The 25,870-nt window shown below is 36.0% G+C and overlaps 1 protein-coding gene across 2 annotated transcripts in view; it reads left to right on the forward strand.

The window, feature by feature from the left end:
- LOC100890710 (protein FAM102A) overlaps positions 1–25,870 on the forward strand; it is a 60,722-nt gene that overhangs the window by 18,404 nt on the left and 16,448 nt on the right. For both annotated transcript variants that reach the window (XM_003724849.3, XM_030997089.1), the window contains exons 4-5: positions 11,088–11,231; positions 20,430–20,476. In XM_003724849.3, coding sequence (XP_003724897.1) covers positions 11,088–11,231; positions 20,430–20,476 — 191 coding nt within the window. The remainder of the gene's footprint in view (positions 1–11,087; positions 11,232–20,429; positions 20,477–25,870) is intronic.

The raw sequence follows: 25,870 nt of genomic DNA on the forward strand, positions 1-25,870 counted from the left end.
GACATTGAAAATGCTGCTTACTGCTTACTTATTAAACAAAAAGGAATTAATTTTTGAGGTTGTAAATTAGAGCTACCCACTAATATCAAATCAGAAATTTCACAAGTTGTTAACAACAGGATGTTCGGGGTAAGATACTTTCACCATGCATTTTAAAGGTTTAGATGTTGAAGAAATTAATTTAGCTGTATGAAACTCTGTGAATCTTGACAACTGACATTTCATGCAGTTTCTGGTTTTACAATAAAATGTTTTTCTTGGGGTCTGGAGTGAATATTGTAGAATCTAATAAATGAACATTTAGAAAACTTTTTTTTGGAAAGGGGGGGGGGGGGGGAGGAAGGTCTGTATTTTAATTTGAGGGGTCCTGAGTGAAATGTAGGGGCTCATGGGTACACTTGACTTCTGATTATTTATTCTTTCATTTTTTTTTTAAAGTCGAGGTCTAAATGTTGCATTCCATCCCCTTTTAAAGTGAAAGTCATTTTTAGGGTCTGTTCCGGATCTTAGCGAAAAGGCATTTTTAGAGGAAGTGTATGTGTCATACCGGCATGTCCGTATTATTTCCTGCCTGATTGCTCGGTGTAGCGCGGTGATATGTACATGTATGCGTTGAGTTCTCTCTGGTTTGATAACTTTTATTTCTAGCTACAAGTAGCTAGTAACTGCTTATCTAATTTTGCTGAAAATAAATAATTTGATGCAATAAATCGGTAAATTATTAGATTCAGTTACAGAACATTATGCTTTATTATATATGTGTACAATTTTGATATTTTCATGAATCTATAATAGTAATACGCTAAGGCTCAGCGGGGGGGGGGGGGGGGGGCATGACGTCTCCGCCGGCCTTTGTATTCTATTGTTTTTTAATGAGATCGCCGACCCAAGTTGGTGCGGCTATCTCCTCCTGAACCCTCCCCTCGGGGTACCGGTGACCGGTGCCGTCGTCTGCGGGAGAGTCTACTCTAGCGAATTGGCTATACTCCGCCCGAGGTCCTCCTCCGTGTCGACGTCCAGGGCGAAAACAGACGCGACATGCATAATGCAGGATATGCGTGACGACAGAGATACCTCATGGATATTCAACATGACATCCGTAGACACACGACCGATGACTATCCGTATAAAATTGTATACACAAAAATCGGTCGTAAAAAAAACTCGAACCATATTCCATACCTTACCTGGCTTACCATGTCGCACGCAAGTACGCCAAAACACGTACATTTTCGCAGTTGCGAGATCGAGACGGAGCGTAGGGCTCGAGTTTTTGGCGGTCGATTTTGTTTCGGTAGAAGCTGAATCTAGACCATGAACCACTAAACATCGCGAAACTGCAATCAATTTCCATCACGAATTCACGATTGCTGCAATATTATAAAGTTTCCATAAATAGAGGTATGAAATTAAAGCCTATTTTGTGATGTTCTCGCCATGTTTACGTAATTTTGATAATCATTTCTTCAAAGTAAAGAAAATCAGACAAAATCACCGTAACTGACACATAGTGCATTGCCACTGTGTAGTGTGTGTGAGATGAGCTGAGTTGCAGTTGAAAGTGTGTGAGTTGAATTCGAGTCGAAGAGATTTGACACTTTGAAATTGTTATCTGTTGGTTTGCATCATTATTGCCGCGATTTCAATATAGTTTCGTGAATAGATTTACGAAACCTGAGCTTAGAATTAGTAAAAGTATTACTAGACTCTAATGTCTACGTTTTTAAAAGACTGTTTGATTTTCCTGTGAAAATTTTACTTTGAAAAATGATTATCGAAATTCATGGTCAGAAATAATCACAATCTAGGGTCTATTATGTTACAGTTCTTGCATCAAATCAATGCATGAAAACTTAGTTATTGAACTAGAAAAATGTTGTTTTTTTTTAAATAGGCAATTATGAAGTAGGAAGCCTGAAACCTAATAGCCTACTAAACAAATCTCAACAAAGTGTAGGCCTATCCTTATATGAATTAATGAAAAAGTAGCCCCAGAAAAAAGAGCCCCCGAAAATTTCCCTAAAATTTGAAATGGAGCCCCCGAAATGAAAAACTTAATTTTTTGCCTGCGCACCCCCTCTAGAATCCCGCGGATTTCCGCGGGTCCTGAGTTGAGTGTATATATAATATAGGCGTGGGGTCCACGGGTTTCAAGGAGCCATAAACCCCCAAAAGCTCGGGGGTTACGTTTTTCAAAGTTGGGGGGGGGGGGGGAGAGATCAGATCGCAGCGAGTTGAGTGTATATATAATATAGGCGTGGGGTCCACGGGTTTCAAGGGGCCATAAACCCCCGAAAGCTCGGGGGTTTTAGGCGTATAGGGTCAGATGAGCATATTTTTAATACTTTATTTGTGACACTTGCGGGTCACTAATTGGCGTGGGGTCAATACGTAGAGTTGCGTAGTGTTGCGTAACAACTACGCTGGCCTACGTTACTATATGCTGAGGGACGGAAAGGGGTACGCAAGATGAACGAAAACAATTCAACCTGTTTAATTTTTTTCGCCAGCCTACGCATAACCTACGCAGGGACTATTTCCCCATTAATACGCAGCCTAATTTCTGCGTAGTCGGTACGCCACACTACGGAACTCTACGCAGTTCCAGTGGCTTAAAGAATAACTACCGGTACAGTTGGATCGTTTTTTTAATTTTTATATAAGGCCAAATTAAAAAAAAAACATGATTAGCTTCCTGTTTTTTTCGAAAAATGGGAAGGAGGAGGCCCTTTTTTTTTTCTTTTTATTTTCTTTCAAAATGGCCGCTCCGTACATTTTTCCTGACATTCAGGCTATTTTTCAAGATGGCGGCCGACAATTTTTTTTTTCTTTTTTAAAATCAGAAATACATTTTAGCAGTGCTTTTCATGTTTTTTTTCTTTCAAAAAAAAATAAATAAATAAATAAAAAAAAAAAAAAAAAAAAAAATAGGAGGCGGCCCCCTAAAAGGAAGCAGGCGGGGACGCTGTTTTTTTTTCTTTAAAAAAAAAACAACTTTTCAAAAAATTTCAAAAAAAAAAATAGGAGGCGGCCCCCAAAAGGAAGCGGGTGGGGACGCTTAACATGTATATTTCTTAATGGCCTGAATGGCAAATAAAGTTCTTGGTGGTTTTAATTTAGACAGTCTCTATATATCTATTTACACCCCCCGCCCCCCTCTAGGATCCCGCGGATTTCCGCGGGTCCTGCTAGTTTGCAGTATATAACAACTGGGCACTTCTACTTTTTTAAGGGTAAACAATACATTTTTAAAAGTACAGTTATCAAAAAGAGAGTGATGTATTTTTTTATCCAAAAAAAAAGATAACAGAGATATGATATGATTATGTGACTTTTTCACATATGTACATAATTCCAAAAGTTACACATGGTTTATTTTTTGCTTGTGTTTACCAAATGAAGTGTACTGTATAAAGCTGTGACTGTAATCATATTGCTATCAACTTCCCATTTTTTCTCCCAACAGTTGAGATGACTTTTATGCCAAAAACCTGAAAATCTCTTACAATCACAATTGTGTCTCCAAAGCATTACTCAGGGATTCTAACTTTCTTCTCTACTAATCACCATCAATCACTGTCTCATGAAGCTGATCTCGGAGATCAGTCGAAGCCTATACCAGGTTAACCCATTCCATTGATGTTAAAAGGATGAAGTATGTTCGGTGTTGATGCCTATGTCACATACAGATCTCCTCGGTGCGTGCTAGAATGTGAGATTGATCTTCCTGGCTGTAATAGTTGATGCCGAACGATAGATCGCTATGCCAACAAGAAGATGATGGCATCATGATGAGAATTCCTGTTGAGAATGGGACATGTTGTAGACCTGTGCACGTATGAAAAGCAGTCTTCCATGACTTCCAGATGGTGGGTTGTACTGTCTACGTGTACGTGTAGGTCATAGTCATGTCGCTTCAGGAGGGGGAGGGGGAGGGGGAGGGGGAGGGGGAGGGGGAGGGGGAGGGGGAGGGGGAGGGGGAGGGGGAGGGGGAGGGGATGGTAGACAAATTATTGCATACTATCATTCATCTCCTAATTCCTAAATGCACACATATTTAAATATGGTGATTATTGTGATGTTTCTACATGTTATGCAGGGATCCAAGCTGAAGTTATTGGAATTGGAAAAGGGTCCAAATTTAACGTCTGTTTGAATGAGCCAAATTTGAAATATTTGGGGTCCAGATTTCGAGTTTAGGTAGTTAGATTTAGTGTTAGGTAGAGAGAAAATGTTGTGCGCACTATAGTGACCCCAAAATCATGTTTTATCAGGGCTGGGATGTTTAGTTGTACCATAGACCATGGTTGTACTGGCGCAAATAATGGGACTTTAAAAGCATGTTTTTTAGGTTTTAAACAGTGAAGATGAGCATTTAATATTAAAGGCAATTTTACACCAATGATCATCATGGCTAGAACAACACAAAAAAGGTTATGTATACTCTGATGCAAAATGTCTTGAACTTTAGTAAATCATTTTGAAAATATGCTCATTACAACACGAGCAGACTATCAACCTGAAAGGTCTGCCTAGACTGGGATATTGAACGTTAGTAGAAGGCTTTGACCCATCTCGAATTGTTCATTAGTGTAATTAGAGTGGCTTGGGAAGACATCAGTGGTTTTAGATGGGACGACTTTCTAAAGATGATGAGAGTTAATGATCCGTGTGATGTCCCTACATGCTGCTTGTCTAAATTAATGTCGTCTTCGTCTGTGAGGGTCTGTGGGAATGCATGTTGGAAAGTACTCTGGTCCCCAGATAAAACTGTTTATTCAACGGAAAATTAAAGAGCAATTTGCAATGCAGCAATTTCTACAATGTTAAATGTACATGTACATGTACAGTGTATTACAAATATTTGAATTTCATATGTGCATTGATACATCCGTTATAAATAATAGTGAAACATCTCTAGCTTTTTCATTAGAACTTTATGGGGATTTACTGACACACTAGTTATAATTTTTTTAATTTTTTTTTTTCTTAAATTAATTGATTTCAGTCAACATATCCGCAGGTATTGTAAAACTTTAGCCTACATACTGTACATGTGGTATGAAAAACAGTATGGTTGCCAACTTTTCTTATTACAAACCTTACGTAAAATGACTTACAATACATGTATATGCTGTACATGTACATGTACAAACCGTGTTCATAAGCAATATTTCCCCATGCGCAGTGTGCAAAATATGAATTAAAAACAAATCTCCTAATTATGTGCTGACAGTGACATGCATGTTCTATGCTAAATTAGTGTCCCACACTCCCAACTGGCAATGGTGTTTTAATTGTGTATGTTGTATTTGAAGGATATGGTTCATTGCAACATTTGTAATATATTGTAGGCCAACATGAATGTATTCAGCTGTCATCGTTTTGTTTTGTTTTCACATAAAAGTTGATAAAACTGAAAAAAGTCAACTCTGCAACAGGTCAAACAGCTGTTCATGAAACTGTTCGAAAACCCCTCGCTCTTTGCTCGCTTGCGGAGAGTGTGTATTTCTCACACTGCCGGGCCAAGTATGTCAAGGTGGCCGGCATCGTACGATATATTCACACTTTCCTTGCAACCCGTCGCTATCAGATAGGCGCTCAGCATAACACAATGTGTAAATTTATTATTCATACCCCCTCTATGTGCCTCCTGTTGCAGTAATAATTATCTCTCAATCTCCCATCTCTCTTCCTCTTCTCTCAGTGGTTCTCCCAGTTTCTGTCGCTCACTCTCCCTGTTTGTCTGTCTCTCTCTCCATTTGTGTCTCTCTCTCTGTCTCTGTCTCTCTCTCTCTCCATTTATATCTCTCTCTCTCTCTTAATGTAGTTTTCTCCTCTCCACTGCTAAGTGCTATCTTTTTTCAAGCTTTGAGATTGAATCTTGCTATCTGTGTGACTACGTAAATGTAGTTGGTCATATTATGAGTCTGATGCTACAGTGTACCTGTTGATAAACCAGCTAATGACATGGTTACTTTTGTTATTGTTGCTTTGATAAATATTACAGGCATCCCTTTAAATGAGGAAATATGGAGAATGGCATTCCGGTTGCCCTGACGATGAATGGAATAGATGATGCCATTAAATACCTGTAATACATGTAGTTGCTTTCATTTATTACGATTAAATAATTAAATAATACAATGTTTCATTTCTAAAGTTTGCATTTGAATAGAATATAGATTCAATCTTGAGATTCTGCAGGGCTAATAATCCAGCTCACATAACTGTAAATTTGAGTATACAATGTGTACGCAAGACTACATGTACAGTACTTAACTCTCATTGTTATACTTGTGATTTTCAAGACTTTAGGCCTACATACATACATGTACATGTACATGTACAATTACATTACGCATACAGCCTACTATTAAAGCTAATTATGCTACAGAACTCGCTGTATAGAAAAAAATATTGATTTTCTGCTTTTGCTATTGTTATTGATTTTTTAATTGCAACTGGAAGCTGACACAACTGGAGGAAATATTTGTATTCAATTCAGAGAGTGATACACTATAATGATGATGCAATATACTGCATAAAAAGGCAGCAGATTTCCATGATGCTCAGCTGGAGACCTATCGCTATGTATGATCATAGTAGTTTATGATCATTGTTTATGATCGATGTTTATGATCGAATAGTAGTCAATAATTTTTTAATCTTCACCAGTGTAATGGGATCTCCTCCTACTTGCTGCAGTCTGAAGATTGCGTGATCCCCAAATTTCTACGCCAGGTGCTACAATGTAGGCATACGTAAGGATTCATGGAAAACACACCATCTCCAGCTTGCAGGAGGTACACATGTAGGGGATATCACAATCATCAAAATAAAATGACATCGCCCAGATTCTGAACTAGACCAATAAAAGCTTTCTGCATAAAAGCAAGGTGATCGGCCATTTGCTGTGGTGACACTTGCTGCAGACTTTTGTTTTGTTGTTGTTATAGGGTTAGGGTTAGAGTTAGGGTAAGGTGTTAATAGTGCGTTGTTGGGTCCAGGGTTGAAGTAAAGAATTCTGTCAAGGTATGAAACTGACCGTTGTGACAGAAGCATGCATGTGTTGTTCAACCTGTTATCATGACCTACAGTCTCGATCTCCACATACCAGAAATTATGTACAGATCCTACACGGAATGTACATGTATATGCCTAGATGTCTGCTACTTGTAAAAGCAAGCCATGAACATGATCTCTACTTCTACATGCCATGTATGTATTCAGCCATCATACAACACTCATTGCCACGAAGCATGATCAACTGTTAGTTCAGGAAGTAGTCCTCTATTAGGTTACTGAGCTGCTAGCCAACCATAGACATTGATAGGCCCAGGGAAGACCTGATATCTATTTACAAAACAAATCATGCTTCCCTGGACAGACGCCATCAGGGACACATTTAATAGCAGTCATATCATTCTCTGAATTTAAATGTACATACAATTGTACAGGCCATGATTGTAGCATCTGTACATGTACATGTAACTTGTGTAGGCATACTGTAAGTATAGCATGAATAGGCCACTTTAGTCTGTGCATGGGTAGATAAAGGTCATTCAAACAAATTTTAAACCCATTAGAAGATCGGGTATGTGCTCATGAAAGTTATATAATCATTATTCATTTATGCACCGATGGCACATTCTATGATACACATGTGAATGTACATGTTTATTTCAATAACTGAAGCTCTTCAGTTTTGTGTGACAAAGTCACTGTCGAAGTGAGAGATAAAAATGCTCTAGAAGTGAGTCATACTCTGCACAGTGTGATCAGGATATCACATTTAGTTTCTTCATAGATCTTGATAAAAGATAAAGATGATATCGTCTCAAGATATCTACTAAGATAATCAAGTATTTGTAGAAAAGATTTTAGATGTTCAGCCTGTATGGTGAGAGATCTAGGCTCACAATTTTCTGACTACATCCTTTTTGAAGGTACTATTCATTACATTTTCCCATAGTTTTTAATGCATGTTGGGAGAGGGAGGGTCGAGTAACATGGTTTTGCAGATCCCCATCCAAGTAGTTCGGTAGCAAGATCACAGGAACATGAATTTACAGTAAAAAATAAAGTCAGGAAGTTCAGATATAATTTTAATTGAATATGAGAATACCGGTACCTCTTTTTGAGCTCTCAAAATTAGACATTATATTGTTGAGATTAAACAAAAATCACAACTTTTGTCTCAATTTACAAGTGCTTTCATTTGAAATCTGCTTTTATTTTATTTAAAACATTTTAGATATGTCTTGGCATTATCCAGTAAGTACTCGAGCATTCGACTACCCGTCGCAGCCTTATTATCCAGCTGTGTATTAGAAATATTTGATATACACAATTTACACATGTAAAACTTTGTTTAGTATAGTGTCTTTGATTCATATCTGTGGTTTAAACTAATACTGACCACAATAACATACTATTCAGTTGACATGAACTTAAAAAAGAGTTCTCCAACAATGTAGACCTTCGTCTCCATATTCATATTTTTCAGATAACTAAAACCTGAAATGTCAGGCTTCTCCTAATGTGATTAAAAAAAATGAGCACACATTTTCTAATATATTTAGAAATTTCATATATTCTACATCTACATCTACATGTACCACCAAAGGTAATTTTGGAACTTGTAGGAATGTATTGTTAGCATAGCTGTGAAAGCCATTACCCAGTTCGTTTGTCAGTGCAGTCTTTTATGAAGTGTGAGTGATATGTTACTTCCTTGCCAATCAATCAGTTTTCACCAAACTTTCATATGTCCTTCAAATATTTTATTGCATTATTCAAATTATAATTTATTAACACTTTCAGTTTCTATAACTGTAGAAGGATTGAAGGTTAATTTATAAGTCTAGCATTGTTTGGCTGAAGTGTCATCCTGTTTATATATGAGTGCAATAATCATTTGGCATCCATGATTTTAAAATGGAATATGCGAAAAACACTTGAAGTAATTTGATCACTGAAGAGCCGATTTGTATTTGGATATGTGAATAACTTCAAGTACAAACAGCATTTGAAAATCAATTTTTATATCAATACAAGTGTGCACCAACAACTCAGTAATGATACATTTTGTAAGTTGATATTGTGTAAGAAAGCAATGTTTAATGTCAATTCCTTCTTTAGATACATCCGTGTCTAAATTAGAGTAATTCTTAAGTATAGATCGTGTTGAAACAGTTTTATCAATGGTTAGTAGTACTGTGAAATATAAATAGAACATAAAGTGTTCTCAATGATGAGATGACCAAGAAAAAAGAAAAAGATAACGCATGCAATATTCTATCCCACCCACCCCCCTCCCACATAAAATAAGGGGGAAAAAAAGAAGGAAATGTGGAATTTCAAATAAAACACTATTATTTTTGTATTTCTGCTTCAATGAAATAGTTCACTTGCTAATCATAGAAGTTGAACTGATTTGATATTTTTAGTGTTAATATTTAGTCTGCTTCAAACATACAAACATGTTTGAAACCTATCGTTTTGCTAATATCTGGATATATTTCACTTGAAATGTTGAAAGAAAACCCCACATTTTAAGCAGATATTACCAGACACCTATATTTAGCAACATGCACATACCAAAAATACGTATTTGTGTAAATCATCCATGGCAACTTTGTGTCAAATAAGTAACAGATTAGAGGAAGAGCCTCTTCCTAATTCTTAGAAAGATTTGTGATTCTATTTCACTCATGATATCACTAGGATGTAGATTATGCTTGACAATGTAATCCTAAGCGAGTACATTGTAGAAGGAAATCCGTGAAAATTCCGGTTTACTGAGACAGATACCAAGATTCAAGTGAATCACAAGTTTAGACATGATATTTCATGTAATGTACAGTCACATTGTTGTGATCAAAATTTAATATTTGCTTGTTTTTTTAATCAAATTCAATGGTGATTTCTTTGTTTAATTCTAAATTCAAAGCTCACTGTTTGTAATGAAAATCTCAACAACTTTTCTTTGACTTCAGTCAGTATTTTATTCCAGGGTTTTTATGACTATATAGCAAATATATGATTCATCTCCTGTCCAAATTTTTTTTCTTTCTATTTTGTTCTTTAATTCAAGCCCCTAAAAAGTATTGTATATTTATTCTTTTGTTGAAATTATCATATTCAAATGGTGTGATTAATTTGTTTAATGAAATAATATAAGAATGTTTTTGGTAATATGGTTGCCAGATTACATAAACACATAAACTTTGCTAATTCATAATGAAATGGGAGAGGATTGGGGGAAGAAAAGCTGACAATGCCTCCAGTTTTAATGTAGTCTATTTTTAGTAGTTAAAAAAATAATTATTTATTTTATTTATGTAATTCAGAGATTGGGAAAGATATATTGTATTCGTCTCAGATAGTTGAAAAGGTTATCATACATAATGTATTATGGAAATCAGTCTACTCCTCTGTACAAAGTGGTACCAAAGGGAAATATATGTATGATCTAATCATGAATAATTGCTACACCCACACGATAACAAAAGGATACAAATTAAGAAAACAGGTAATTTCATATCACAGATTGTCAGGAATGACAAGAACACTTGTAACTTTCCCCTTTTTAACCATTAATGGGGAAGAATTTTAAATCACATTTTGGTTTCTAGTTTATTTATGTCAATATTCTGTTCTTGTATATTTATAGCAGTAATTACGTTTTGATATAACCTCCTACATACTTTCCAAAGTGCTTTGGAAATTACCCTGATTTGAGCTTCAACACACAGTGCAGCTCAGGAGAATAAACCCACTTTACTACCCTGGGTCTAGAGTGGCAAATGCAGGTGAATGCCTTACCAAAGGACATTATGTTTAACTAGAGTTCAAATAAACAAAAAAGCCTTTGAATCTTCAGTTGAATACACCTCTCACTGTATTTTCATGTCTAAAAATAGTAATCAGAACTGACACAACATGGAATTTTTGCGGAAATATCTATTTGCCAAAGTTTCTGGTTTAAGTTTATTACACAGATATCATTATAAATCTGTAGTTACATTTGGTGTCGTAAATGAATATTCTTCATTTTCTTGTCTGATTTTGTGTCTTTGCAGGAGGTGAAAGGAGGCAAGTCCTACACAAAATGTGGGTTTGTGGATATCAACCTAGCAGAGTTTGCTGGAGCAGGCTCGACGTCCAGGAGATACCTTCTAGAGGGCTACGACTCCAAGAATAGACAAGACAACAGTACATTAAAGGTTAGTATCACAAACATTTCTGATGGCTGGAGAAGAAGGGAATACTAGAAACTTTGTTTTAAATTCTTGAAAATGTCATGTCATTTGCGTATGGAGCCCCTTTCTTCCCTTTCCCAAAGAAGTGGGTTCCAGGAGATGTACAGGTGTACCTGGTACATGGTTTAACGTTTGCAGTATCAGGTTCAACGTCCAGGTGATACCTACAGACTTCAAGAATATACAAGACGGGAGTGAAGTAGAAGTAAGAATCACACATACCTGTACTGTACATGTAGGTTGACCACAGGATAATAAGAACTTGTTTTTTCTTGGATTGAATTTAAGAAATTTCTCCCTTCCCCTGTCCCTTCTTCCCAAATCAAGTTCAGAGAACTGAGGTCTCACCTGGTACTCTGGGAGATGTAGAGAACACATGGCAGCAGTACGTTGCAGGTTTATGTAACACAGAATTTAGGCAAAGGGATGGAGAAACAATGTTCTGTGACTTTGAATTCAAGATAATTCCTTATCGTTATCGAGTGTGGGACACCCCCCCCCCCTTTTTTTTTCTCAAGTCGAGATCAGGTGTTGTACACCCAAGCAATTCATTAACTTGAAGGCTATGATTCCAAAAGCAGATAAAGACAACAGAGTACACATATATTATCATTTTACCCTTTAAGAGTTTGGTATTAAGATAACAAGAACTGAGAAATGTCATTTCCTCATAATAAAGGGTTAATAATTAAAAGATGTATTATACATTATGAATTTCACGTAGCAGTATAGACCCAAGGAACTTTTATTTGCATCACTGCTCTTTGGAAGAGTGCAAAGTGGGAATGGGTGGTGATATTGAACATTTCTTTATAACTCATGACGAGGGATTCAAACAGATTGAAACTGAAATTGTTGTATCAAGAAAGATTATGATTTATGATCAGTGCTTTCATATTATAAATGTACCAACATGTTTTTATTTAGACTGTCAGTTTTTATAAGCACTATTAAATGATTTAATAGGTAATTGAGCTTGTACAGTGGGTGTTAAATGTGTCAAGCATATATTTATAAATGTACATACTACATCCCATGATCATACATGTACCTTACATATAATCTGTTGGGAGCCAGAAGGGCATTACTCCTTTACCCGCAAGAAAGGGTTAATGCCATGTTGGGACCTAACAGACGATAAACGGTACACATAGATTATGTTTATGGTATACCAGACTTACCGGTTCATTAAAGGGATCCGGTAACTTTGTCTCTGATTCTGAAACAAACTTCTGGATTTAGCTCATGATGCAATGATAATTATAAACCTTTAGGTCAGTCAGGATGCAATGATAATTATAAACCTTTAAGTCAGTCAGGAATCCCATGACTTTTACAAGCCGATCGCCTGTCTGATTATCAAGATATTTATGATTGGAATTACAAATTTTGAAAAACGTTCGCCTTCACGGTTTTCATAACCCTACAATCTATTGGGGATAATGAGTGTGGTAAAACTGGTCACTCAAAGATTTTTACTTTTTTGAGGCACTTCTTGATCATTTTGAAGCGCAATTTTTTTAGGGCTTCAATATTACACCATATCACAGACACTGATAACATGTAGGGCCGTGTATCTCAGATTAAACATTGTTAAACAATCCCTTTAAGCTTTATCAGGGTCAATGAAGATACAGTGAATACAGTATATATCAACATGTCGTATTAAAAACTAAAGCTTCTACATACATGTGTACATGTAGCATTTCATAACATGGTTTCACATTTGTTTCATACAGCATATATCATCAAGCTACAGAACCGATTTCTGGCCCGATATGCCTACCGGTACATGAAATTGGGGTTTTAGAAATCTATACAATGTTATCCATGCTATTCCAATTTTAATTGAAATTTCAAATTTTATTTTGCTTACCGGTATCTTAACATATGTGGGGGGGGGGGGGGTGCGTTATACAAACATGTAGGTTAAGTACAGATATGAACTTTGAGAGTATAAACTTTTGATGGACAACAAACCAAATAATAGTGTTGGTAAAACATGCCTTGGGGGCCAAACCTACCTGCAACTACGCTTTAGCCTTTCCATGAACCATCAGAGTGTTGTATCCTGAGATTTCTAGCCCTGAAAAGATCCGCCTTCATGAAGTACACTGTAACCAGTAGCCAGGTTCACACAACTGTCTGTTAATTTGATGTTATAAGGTCATTGTTATAAATGTCAAATTTAAAGCTAAACTTTAGTACTGGTAATGCGATTGCATTGTGAAAGAAAAGGTGTGAAAGGATCAGAAACAGTTGATCATGTAGCATGTAAGTATTGGTGTGCACTGCAAGGTTCTGGAGTCATCAAAATCATAATAAATTTGACCGAGTCTTGGTAAAGTAACAAACACTCACATAGAAAGCTATATATGGGACAACACACATCGTGTCGGGGATGGTACTACCTTGGTTTCCTTGTCTTTCTATGCTCATTACTCAGCCAGTATACATTTTCTTCCAAAATTGTTTGGCACATGTCATTTATTTGTAAGCTTGAACATTCAGTGTAAGTTTCGTTTGATTCTGTGAGAATTAATTTTTTTTTTTTTACCAGTACTGGAGTTTATCTTTAACTTGATGTTAGGGACGTGCGAACGCACTTGTAGTTACATAAAAATTATTTTAACTTGAAGTTACAAACCTCGACAGATCTTAAAGTTAGCGGAATAACTATGAACTGCAGGGTCCTCACTCAAAGTTATGTGCCATGCAGACACAATTTACTTCAAGATTACGCCAGCTTGTAGTTAAAAATCAGTAATTTCCCCAGTTTATAGTTAATTTTGAATACTAGTTGTTTTAGTCCCGTGTGAACCTTCGTCAGGGTTTAGTGGAATCATTTTTTTATAACTTTTAGGTTTCGCAAACTTAACGTTTATAATTACGCCCCGGGATCAAGTGAACGTGAAGGGAGTTTTGAATTTCCATTGTATTCACTCTGTCAAATCTTTGTCAAAACACCGTCAATTTATGAGCACCTGATTGATGGCTTGTCAGAGCACAATATTGTACATCATCAGACATTCCTTTGTGTCTTATTATTTTTTAATTGTGCGGATGATTTGTGAAGAAGCCTTTATGATACTCCCATGTGTTGACCTATGTTTATGCTTGAAAAGACAAGATGAATAGAATCCGGGGTTAGGTATAGGCGACCTATCTGTCGTTAATAATGCAGATTTTGCATTGTGTTATCAAGGTTTCATTTTTTTGGAAGGAAACGTTTTGTCATTCACACTAACAAAGTCAAATTTACGGCCTAATAAATTACCGATCAAAACATGTATAGTTATGCTTATGTTCAGAGTTTTATAGGTAGGGGAAAAAAAATGTGATCTGGATATTGTCTACTGAGCACAAGAAAGATGTTAATCATAATTTCTTTAACGCCTTTAATCGCCTGTCTTGTGCGGCTCTCAATCTCAGTAGACACTATAACATCTGTTGAGAGCCAGAGAGTCGTTAACTGCATACTACCCTAAACCCAGAGGAACATGTACATAATGCCTATCTTGTTTTCAGCCGATAAATGTACTTCTTTTGCCCACGGAATAACCAATCCGAACGGTTTCACTGTCATTTCACCTCACTTTTGATCTGCGCCACAGTGTTTGTATTTAAATAATCCCTGAGGAGTGGAAATGGTGCATATATTGTTGTGTCGCTTGTGACTGTTGTGTGGGTATGAATTTAAGGGCTAGGGTTATATACATGTAAACTGATTATTGGTACGTTTGCATTTATAAAACAACACCACAGGTGTACATGTTTGATATTATTTCTTTTTATCAAGTAGCACAAATTTAGTAATTATAAGTATGTAGAAATTATTGTAGGCCCTATTTTATGGTCTGCAACTCATATCAAACACATGCAGAATCTTTTGATGAGTCGGTCTAATTTATTTTCAAAGGGAGGTAGCGCAACAATTGATCTTCTTTAGTTTCTTGCTACTTCCACTTTCATCGCCAACGTTGTGCCTTGAACAGACAGGTACAGTATTAACAACTTATTGACAATCCAAGTCATGTCTCATTGATCCTAAAAGGAAGTTAATTAGCACAAATTTTACAGTAGCTATATGGCTTCTGTTTTTTAATCTTCATTATAAATGATGCAATCTACGACAGTGTAAGTTGCACCTTGAGCCTCATAAAATATATTTTAAGATCTTAATGGTGCATTACAGTATGTACATAATTTATCTTGATAATCACTCACGATGGACAAAGCGGCAATACATTTCAGAGTTGCTACTCTCTAAACCCTGCATTCAGACTATTAGATTTCATTGTATAGCTATACAATATTGGAATATTAATTATGCCCCTAGTCAGGACGTCATGTAAAGAAACGTTGTACAGTCAAACCTGCTTTTGATAATGACCACCTGCCTATAGACTGTTTTTCTCGTCTCCCTTTGGTGGTCTTTATAGACACATTTCACTGTATAGTGATATGATTTTTTAAATATGAATTTTTTCCTAGTCAGAACGTTGTGTAAAAATATGTCATATAATGAAACGTGGTTTGAGCATCGTTACAAATGAAAATTTGATAAAGAATCAACACCCCGCTCTAGTCTAAATGTCATTTCATACAAAAGTAATATAACTGGGCAGGGCTTCGAAATTGGTTTCTTTACACAATGTTGTTTTGTAGTCTGTATGTTCCTTTCGCTATACGATGATTAATGATACTTTACAAGTTTTTTTAAAATAAGAGTTTCATATACATTCCCTACAGTCTGAACAGGTGGTATGTACAGGTATAGGAGTGGAAACCCACTCTTTTAGGAGTCATATTTGACAGGGATCACTTCACTTTAGAGATGAAACCCATGTTCAAAAGTGGAATCCACTCTCAAAGGAGTTATTCAACCCCCGACTTTGGAGTGGATTCCACAATAATTTGGGAGTTGAATCAACTCCATTATGATGTGATCATTAATACTCTTGAAAGAGTGAATTTCCACTCTTGTGCATATTGAGAGTACAGAACATGCACTTGATTTTCAGTAATAATCAGTGGATCAATGTGGGATAAATTATGAGTCTATCATGGGGACGGCTGCAGAGAAGTGGCTTTGGAAATGGCTTTAGCAACAGCATGAATAATTTATGGTCTTGCATGACTCTTGAGCAAGTCGGGACCTGCTTTCTTCTCAGTTCTGCCTTTTAGTGGGCAGTGAAGTGAAAGAGGGTTAATGCGTTTTCATGAAATGTTCGGAGCAATCTGGAAATATTGAAAATGTTTTAAAACCATGATTTGTAAAACATGAAACAAAACAATACATAACATAATTGTGTAGAAGCCTCCTGAGGCTCAGGTTGATTTTACTATGAAAATATCAAACTAGATTTGTTTGGATAAAAGAATACAGGAGGGGGATATTACAAGATTCCATTCCCCACCCCAAAGTTAACACCAAGCTTTTATCAGGTGGTAAATTGTTGGATGAATATGGAAATAGATGATTATCGACTTGATTAATAAAACAAAAATGTCTGCCTCCGTGCGTTATAAAATGCATTCAGGAAGCCATTATCATACTGCCTACTTAGCTATAGTCCTGGCTGTAGCGCTCACGTTGCTCTGCACACGTTGACACGCTATGGAGATGAATATGCCTCCAAGCTTTGTTGGAAAAGAGACACAAGGATGCACTGGTTGGGCACAAATGAAGGGATGTTGTGTCAGTGAACCTTTCCCTGGGGATGTTAAATGCCTGGCATGTAGGATGATTGAGTTGAATTACATACAGAGATACAGGTTATACAATGGATCAATTTCTTCTTTCAGGTGGATTGGGGTTCTTGCTCCCCTATGCTTATAAATTGGGCATGGAGATCACAGCCGCAGCAAAACAATAAAAATGGAATGATTTCATTTCTAAAAAGACCTGGTTAAACCAAAATTTAAAGAACAACAACAATAGAAGAGTTTGTAATGTGGTAATTATCAGACAGACACAATGAATAAACACATATTCCCAGATTGAATTTACAAATGAACAGAAATGATTTTTAAACTGGCATTGCAAGCCTACAATGTGTGAGATAAATTTGCATGGCTTTAATACAGACATTAGTGATAAAATAAATACTGTAATTATGTCCTATTAAAGACTAGAGAATTTAAATGACATTGGTATTTGGTAATCAATGCAACCTGCTGCAATCAACAAAACCTAAACATAGAAATTCCCTGTATTTCCCTGCAATCTTATCTTATTTTGGTCATTGCAACAGTGTGATCTTTGAACAAAGTAAATGTAGGTTTTTAGGATTTGCACACAAATAAAAGAACAAGGACATGATTGTTTTGTAGTGTTATCTTGGACTTGTCTTTCTTTTATTGCAGTTTTAAAAAAGTTTGTAGACCTCGCAGTAACATTGAAGAAGGCAGTAAAGTACATAAAGAAATTTGAACAGTGATTTGAATGGTGCTGACAATATCTCCAGAAATTGTTTTTTAAACACTAATTCTCAAGCTACAATAAAATATTTGGAAGAAAACATCAACCATTATTAAAATGGAAATATTGCCAATATATTGCAAATACCTTTATCTTTAATAACAGGATATTAAGGAACGTTAATTATCAAGTGCAATATGTAAGTCCCACATGTATAGCAAGAAACTACATCTCTTATGATATAGAAGTTAAATGTTACTTAGATTTGGAACATGCTCTTGTACATCCCAGATTCTGTAATGGTTTTAAATTCACATATAGAAATGCCATATCTCATTAAATAGTTTAATTCTTCTTTGGTCAATAACTACACTTTCAAGCCACTTGAGATATTTTATTAAAATGCTACAAAAATACCAGTCCCTACATAATAATCATGCTCAAATCCTTTTACTCAATAACCGCCTGTAGGAAACATGAAGCTTTATTTTACATTTTGCATAAAGATACTGCAAAGTATTAATAAATTATACTATATAAATCATATAATATAAATCATTTTATTAACAGTTTGCTTATTAAAGAATATCCTGTTTCTGTGGCAATTTGCAGCAAAACCTCCCCACTCATATCCCTAATTGTCTCCCCCGTCTTTCTCTTTTTCTTGATAAGAAAAAAGTTTGTAGACCTCGCAGTAACATACATGTACATGTGGATGAAGGCAGTAAAATATTTAAAGGATTATAAACATTGACTTGAATGGTGCTGCCAATACCTCCAGAGAATTTTTTTCAAACACTAATTCTCAAGCTACAATAAAATATTTGGAAGAAAACATTAACATTGATTTAAATGTATATATTGCCAATACCTTTATCTCAGGGGAATATTAAGGAATGTTAATTATCAAGTGCGATATAAGTCCTACATGTATAGCAAGAAACTACATCTCTTATGAGATAGAAGTTAAATGTTCTTTAGATTTGGAACATGCTCTTGAACACCTTAAATTCTGTAATGGTTTTCAATGTGCGTAATATGGACATGCCATTTCTCATTAAATAGTTCATTCTTCTTTGGTCAATAACTATACTTTTAAGCCACTTGAGACCAAAAATTCTACAAAAATACCATTCCCTACATAATAATCATGCTCAAATCCTTTAAACTGCCTGTATGAAACATGAAGCTTTACTTCACATTTCGCATAAGGATACTGCAAAGTATCAATAAATGATATATATAAATGTTATTATACAAATTATTTTATTTACAGTTTGCATAAAGAGTATCCTGTTTCTGCGACAATTTGCAGCAAAATCTCCCCACTCATATCCCTTTTGTCTCCCCCATCAAGTCCCTGATAAAGAATAAATACTTGATTTGTTCCTTATGTATGTTTGTAGGTAGGGTATGTCTGGGCAGGGACTTGTTAGTATCCCAAGTCCCTGGTCTGGGTTTGTCTGTCCAACAATGATTGATAAGATGTTGAAATTCCAAAATTCATTCGGTGGTAAACAATCCTTGAGTTACGTCATTGGGTTAAAGGAATGCAGAGATAAAGATCTATCCAAAGATAATTTTCTAAGCAATCTTCAACTGTTGAAGATTTCATGGGTCATTTGCATCATGTGATAAAAGTACGAGTTTGTTTTGATGATGCTGTGTAATTAACCAAAATAAAAAATGCATTTAGAGAAGTCCATTAAAATATTGTTTTCAATGTTTTGCCTTTGTCCAATAGGGTCATCGAATCATTACACTATTTATACTGTTCCTGCCCTTACACTTTAACTATTCTTGCCTTACATGTATGTTTGACCCTTTTTTTTCTTCAAATATAAAGAATCTTAATTTCTTTTATTGGAATAATTTTGTAGAATATACACACAAGTACAAGTCAGATGTAAAAATCGTTTCATCATGATTAAAATCTGTAAGGGATCAAATGAACATCTCTTCTCATTTCTTGATAGTATGCAAACAGCCAGTTTGTAGCTTATTTTGATTTGATAAATTAAAACACACTGTAGCTGTTGTCAGTTTCAACAACATATTATATAAACACCTATATGTATGTAACAAAACATTGCCCAAATGTTGAAAAATGGGGGAATTGTTTCGAAAGTGTAGACAGAAGATGGTGTTGCAAACTTGCAAAACACATGCCATGTGAAATTTTATGATTATTTTATGAGTGTCAAAGTTTGTTGCTGCTCAAGTGACAAGAGTTGGTGCCATAAATTGAGATTTACATGCCAGAAGACTGTTTCATGTCAAAGTACTAAAAAATGTATCTTTTTTTTTAATGGTTCTTGTTACACTTTGAGAAGAGATGTCCCTAACCTGATCGAACCATGACTGCACTTTGCAGCAGCCATAAAAGTTGTTTGATGCAAAAAAGCTCAAGTCAATTTTCTAAAAAAGTGTTTATCGTCTTCCTGCAATTGAAGTAAAAGTGCAAAATAAAGTGGTTCAATGAGTTAATGCCCTTCCTGTTCTCGACATACCATATTTTATTTTTCGCTTCTCTTCACTTCTGCACAGGCCAAACAGTAATGCAGCAGCTGTATCAATTAGTCCTATGTCGCAAAAGGACTTGGGTCCCTTTTCACCAAAGCATTTTATGATGTTTGTACTATGGTACTAAGAAATACTTTAGAAATAAGAAAACAAAATTCAAACATAAAAAGTTGTCTAATTGTTTGTATTTTCTCTTCCTCTCTTCTCTTTTACAGGTCAACATAGTAATGGTATTAATGTCCGGTGACCCCTGCTTCAAAGCGTAAGTACATAATACACATTTTACAATTATTATTGTATCCTTTTTGTTTTTATTTCGTATAGTTTATGTCCAACGATAAAAGGGGTTGTGTGGTATAGTTGTTCATTCCCTTGACTCTTAATCCTAGGGGTGAGGGTTCGAATCCCGGACCTTCACTATCCTTTTTGTGCACTCTGGTGTAAAATGGTTACCTGGCAAATGCTGGGCTAATAATGATTGCTTGGCCAACAGAGAAGGGGGGGGGGGGGGGTAAACATTAAGAAGAGAGAGGAGCAAAAGAGAGAGCCAGACAGAATGAATGAAGAAAAAGGAAAGAAAATGGGGAGAGAGAAAGATTCTATGAAACAGCCTGAGAGGGTCAGGAAGGCAGGGGTGGGTGGCAAAAGAAAAGAACAGACAGGGCATTACAGAAAGAAAGAAGCAAAGAGAAAGTAGAAATAGTCATATGTGAGATGGGGTCTAATTGTGCTGAAAGACAGACCAAGAACTCTTTTTCTTACAAGAAATGATGATAACAACTATCAGCATATTACTTCCGATACTCCCATGTTCTCTTCAGATACTTCTTAGGTTCAAAAGTTGATAGATAACCATATAAATTTTAGAGAGACCACCATTGCTAGAAACTCGTGTAAATAGATATGTCACGTTTCTCTGTTTTATTATCAACTTCTTTTTGGCATTTGTATCTGAAAAAGTCAAAGTTCGTCCAAAGTTTATGCATTCCTTCACATTTCTTGGCATTCTCTTCTGTATAGCCCTCTTTTATGTCTGTATTCTTCCCCTCATTCTTCTATTGAAGGTGTGAATGATTTATGACCTATTATCTAGGACTGCAGATTGTTTGTTGCTTTTTTTATAACACATCTCTTCATCTATTTTATTGGTATATTCTATTTTCTTTCTAAATGAAAGAAATAAGTTAAGTTCACAGACTCCAACAATACTTGGATTGGTTTGCTATTTCTTTGGATGCTTGGTTTTAAATGAAATAAAATGTAAATAAAACTGTTTATAAAAAAAGAGATTCAAATATATGAATTTGTTTCTGTGTTTAGAGTGTAGCAGGTCATTTGCATGTGTAAACTTTCAGAAGTTTATAGTCATAACTACAGAGCGCTGAATTAATTTTTACTTGGAAAAGATGAACAATTGATTGATCAATATTCAAGTCAAACGTGTTCATAAGGGCCCTTCTGGTGACAGTTAGATATTTACAGTGCCATCTTTGAAATTAAAATGTGGAAATAAGGTGGTCATGTGTCTGGTTTGAGACTAGTTGCAGACAGCAGGTCTTCTTCGAGTCAGGAATTTCATCCCAAGTTAATATGTATCCTGCCCTGTAACTAAAAACTAAAAATAACGTCAAACTGAAGATTTTGCTTTTCCGATCTCTGAAGTCATAAGTCTGCCTTTCCTCCATCATATCCGAATCTGTGTTGGTTAAAACTATATGTAGTTCAGGACTTCTTAGAGGTTACCAATTTTTGTTTTGATTGTTTGAAATAATGGATTAGGGTATTTCTTGGCCAGCCATTGCTATTTGTTGCTGACAAGTGGTTCAAGAAAAGTTCATCTTTAGCCTTACTTCAGTCACTCCATTATGGAGAAAACTACTACACGTACATCAAGTGGCAAAGGTAAAATTGACTTGGTTTTGAACCTCTTGGACCAAGACCTTGCCTATTTTGTTCATTTTATGCGTTAAAGAAGCTTACTGTACCTTGAACCTGAAACAAGACGGCAGATCAAGGTTCATTCTTGAAACTAGACTGGAGCCATTACCTCCGGAGCACTTGCCCCCAAAGGCAAAGGTCTTTAGCTGTCTAGCCAAAGCTTTGTGGATTGCTGATTGGTCATATCTATCTCTTCAAGTCCCCACCAGGTGTTCCAATACGCTGGCCAAGGTTGTCTTGAGCCTCTAGGTGGTTTGAAGGTGAAGGTGAAGGTCGGCTGAAACAGAAAGGCTGGGGAGGGATTAGTTGGTAGCCTGGCCCTTCAGACTATAGTTTCAAAGGCATTTCTAACAGCCAACAGAAGTAGAATGAACTGACAGGTGTGGAAATGGATGAAGTTCTACACCGTCAATATCTCTAGATGCAATATCGAGCTCTGACAATGTCAGAATTATCTTTGGAAGGGGCTCATTTGAAATCCTCAAGTAAAACAATTAATGTGTTTGAATGTGGCAAATATATTAAGTAATTTTTTTTTCTAGTCCCCACATTGTGAAATAGCAACCTACAGGTCTGTTTAAGTTCATCTCACAATATCTATTCTAGATATAAATCTTAAAAAGGAAGTTGTGGGCTCTGGCTTAAAGATGAAGTTGAGTTCTGGTCATGCGATTGCATTGTGAAAGAAACGGTGTGGAACCGACCAGAAAAGGTTGAGCATCTAGCATATAAGAATTTGTGTGTATTGAAAGGTTCTGGAATCATCAAAATGATAAGAAATTTGGCCAAGTCTTGGTAAAGTTACAAACACTTGCACAGAAAGATGTATACGGGACTACACGAACACGTGGCGTAAAAAGCCGCCCCCCCCCCCCCCCCGATTTTTACGATGTTACATGCATATTTAGAATATGAAGGCATTTGAAGAGCCATGCTTTTCAGGGAACATGTCTTAACTGATGTTCTTCCACACTTGCATAATAAGAATAATGCTCACAAATTATTTTTCACCTCTTCCCAGAACTCAACCTTCTCTTTAATGATTACCATGTAGGAATAGATAGTAAGGTCAGCAAACCTAGTAATCCATTGCGACCTTAGTATTGTACAATGTCCAGACTGTCTGTTGGCCTTCCCATGGTTGATGTATATAGATATTTCAAGAAGCGAGGAAACATATAAATAATCTTCATCCTTATCATTGTTTGGGGATTTAGGTTGCCATGACAGTGGTTATATTGTGCTGGATGTTTCTAAGAAAAATGTAAATCCAATTTTTAAAGGCAAGAATGAAGTTACTTTATATGTTGCCAAGTTCTATTATTTTTTTGAAAGACACTCTCGGTTGTAGAAAAGCTATAACCAATTCAGCATTTAAAGACTATTTGTTGGCCTGTATCGCTAAGTCTAACAGATGGTTAACAGCTTATGTAATGCAATGTATCCCTGTGGTTTTACCTATGACAGTTCATGAAGTTTCATGACATTTCATGACATTTCATGACATTACATGAAGTAACTTGTCTGATTGTTTTGGGGTTTTTCCTGCAATTGTGTGTGTTTAATGAATTGAGGATATCCTCTAAATCTGTAGCTATCTGTATAATGGAGAGAAGGGACCGATTCACCATTTTAAGAATCTTTGTTTGACAGATGGTTAAAAGTAATACAAAGTTTTGGTAATGGTATGGGGTCATGAGTTTGGTTCAAATGAACATATTGGAAGCATATATGATCCTAAAATATTCAGTGATCGTTGTCGCGGTTGAAATCGAGTCTAAAGTTATGAAATTGTAAACAATAAACTCTTTATGTTGTATAGCTCCCTCTCAAGGTCAAGATATTAATTATGCTATAAAAGAATGTTTTTTGACTAAAATCGACCGATTAGCTATTCCTGTTTGGTACTTATGTCACAACCACATATTCTGAGATTTTCAGGGTCGCAGCTACCATTATACGGCCGTAGACGCTATTTGAAATTCATCAAAATTTACCTGGAGCACCGGTAAATTTTTATATTCAATTTTTCTTGAAAGTAGAAGTGTTATAGGGGCTAAATTTTCTAACACTTATTATACATCCACAGGGGCATCCAAATATATCAAACGTGTAAAGAATCACTATCCACCCAATTTTTCCAAATTCCCCAAAACTTTGTATTACCTTTAACAGTTCATGTATTGCAATGTACAGGTATCCCTGTGGTTTTACCCATGACATTTCATGGAAAGTTTTTTTTTTTACCGGTAAACAGAATTCAAGTTCATGAAATAACATGTTTGATTGTTTTGAGGGTTTTTCCTGCAGTTTGGCGTGTTTAATGACTTGTGGAAATCCTCGAAGCTCTAGCTACCTGTAAAATGGAGAGAAGGGACTGATTCACCATTTTAAGAATCTTTGTTTAACAGAGGGTTAACAGTTTATGTAATGCAATGTATCCCTGGGGTTTACCCATGCTATTTCATGGAAAGTCTTTTACTGGGCAGCGTCTCACGAAACTGTCATAAGTACAAGTTGGCCGACATCCCATTGTATTGTGTGTATTAAGTTTAACACACGTTTCAATAGGATGTCGCTCAACTTGTAGTTATGACGGTTTCGAGAAACGCTGCCCTGGTAAACAGAATTCAGAAAGAGCCTCTCGTTATCAATTTCATGAAATAACTTGTCTGATTGTTTTCGGGTTTTTCCTGCATTTTTGTGTGTTTAATGACTTGTGGATATCCTCTAAATCTGTAGCTACCTGTATCATGCCTGGAGAGAAGTAGCCTCTTGTCGATGGCCTTACGCTGTTGGGGTCCGAAAATTCTGGGGAGCGAAGCGAGCCAGCTACGAGGCGCTGCCGAGGGCCTCTTAACAAGTGATCTGAATTTCTTATGGATTTTTTTTGTTTGGCAAATATTCCGACCCAACTGAGTTCGGTGAAAATCATCCAATCAGAGAGAGAGAGCTACTATGACGTAATATCTACCGCTCTGTGCTGATTTCATCCGTGAGAGTGAGACTGGCCGCCTATCTCCCGGTGCTTTCATGCATAATTCAGTAGGAAATCAGGTCTCATGTATATATATAATTCAGATCACTTGTTAAGAGGCCCATGGCCCAAGCGCCTCGCCAGAATTAATGGACTCCAACAGCCCCAGGTCCACCAACAAGAGGCTAGGAGAGGAGGGACCGATTCACCTTTTTAAGAATCTTTGTTTGACAGATGGTTAACAGTTCATGTATTGCGATGTACAGGTATCCCTGTGGTTTTACCCATGACTTTTCATGGAAAGTTTTTTTTTTTACCGGTAAACAGAATTCAAGTTCATGAAATAACATGTTTGATTGTTTTGAGGGTTTTTCCTGCAGTTTGGTGTGTTTAATGACTTGTGGATATCCTCTAATCTCTAGCTACCTGTTATCGTGGAGAGGAAGATGATGTGATCAGATAAAAATATTTCCAGTAGCTCTGGCATTCCCTTATTTTAGTCGTTGACTATTAAATGATCCATTGCAGTAAACTTTCTTTGAATTGAATGTTAATAAGTCAAATGAAAGGCAAACATTTTTTTTTTTCATGTAAGCTTTGATAAAAGTGATTGCATATTACAATTATGATTATGCTACCTGCATGTACATGTACATTGTAGTTTGATTACTTCAGAATTTATTTTTGTGCCCTGCTTATGGGGAATGAAACTAAGAATTATCTTTTAAATTTAGGTCTGTA

Source organism: Strongylocentrotus purpuratus, unplaced genomic scaffold, assembly GCF_000002235.5.
Source record: "Strongylocentrotus purpuratus isolate Spur 01 unplaced genomic scaffold, Spur_5.0 spur5_scaffold_4, whole genome shotgun sequence".
Taxonomy (NCBI): domain Eukaryota; kingdom Metazoa; phylum Echinodermata; class Echinoidea; order Camarodonta; family Strongylocentrotidae; genus Strongylocentrotus; species Strongylocentrotus purpuratus.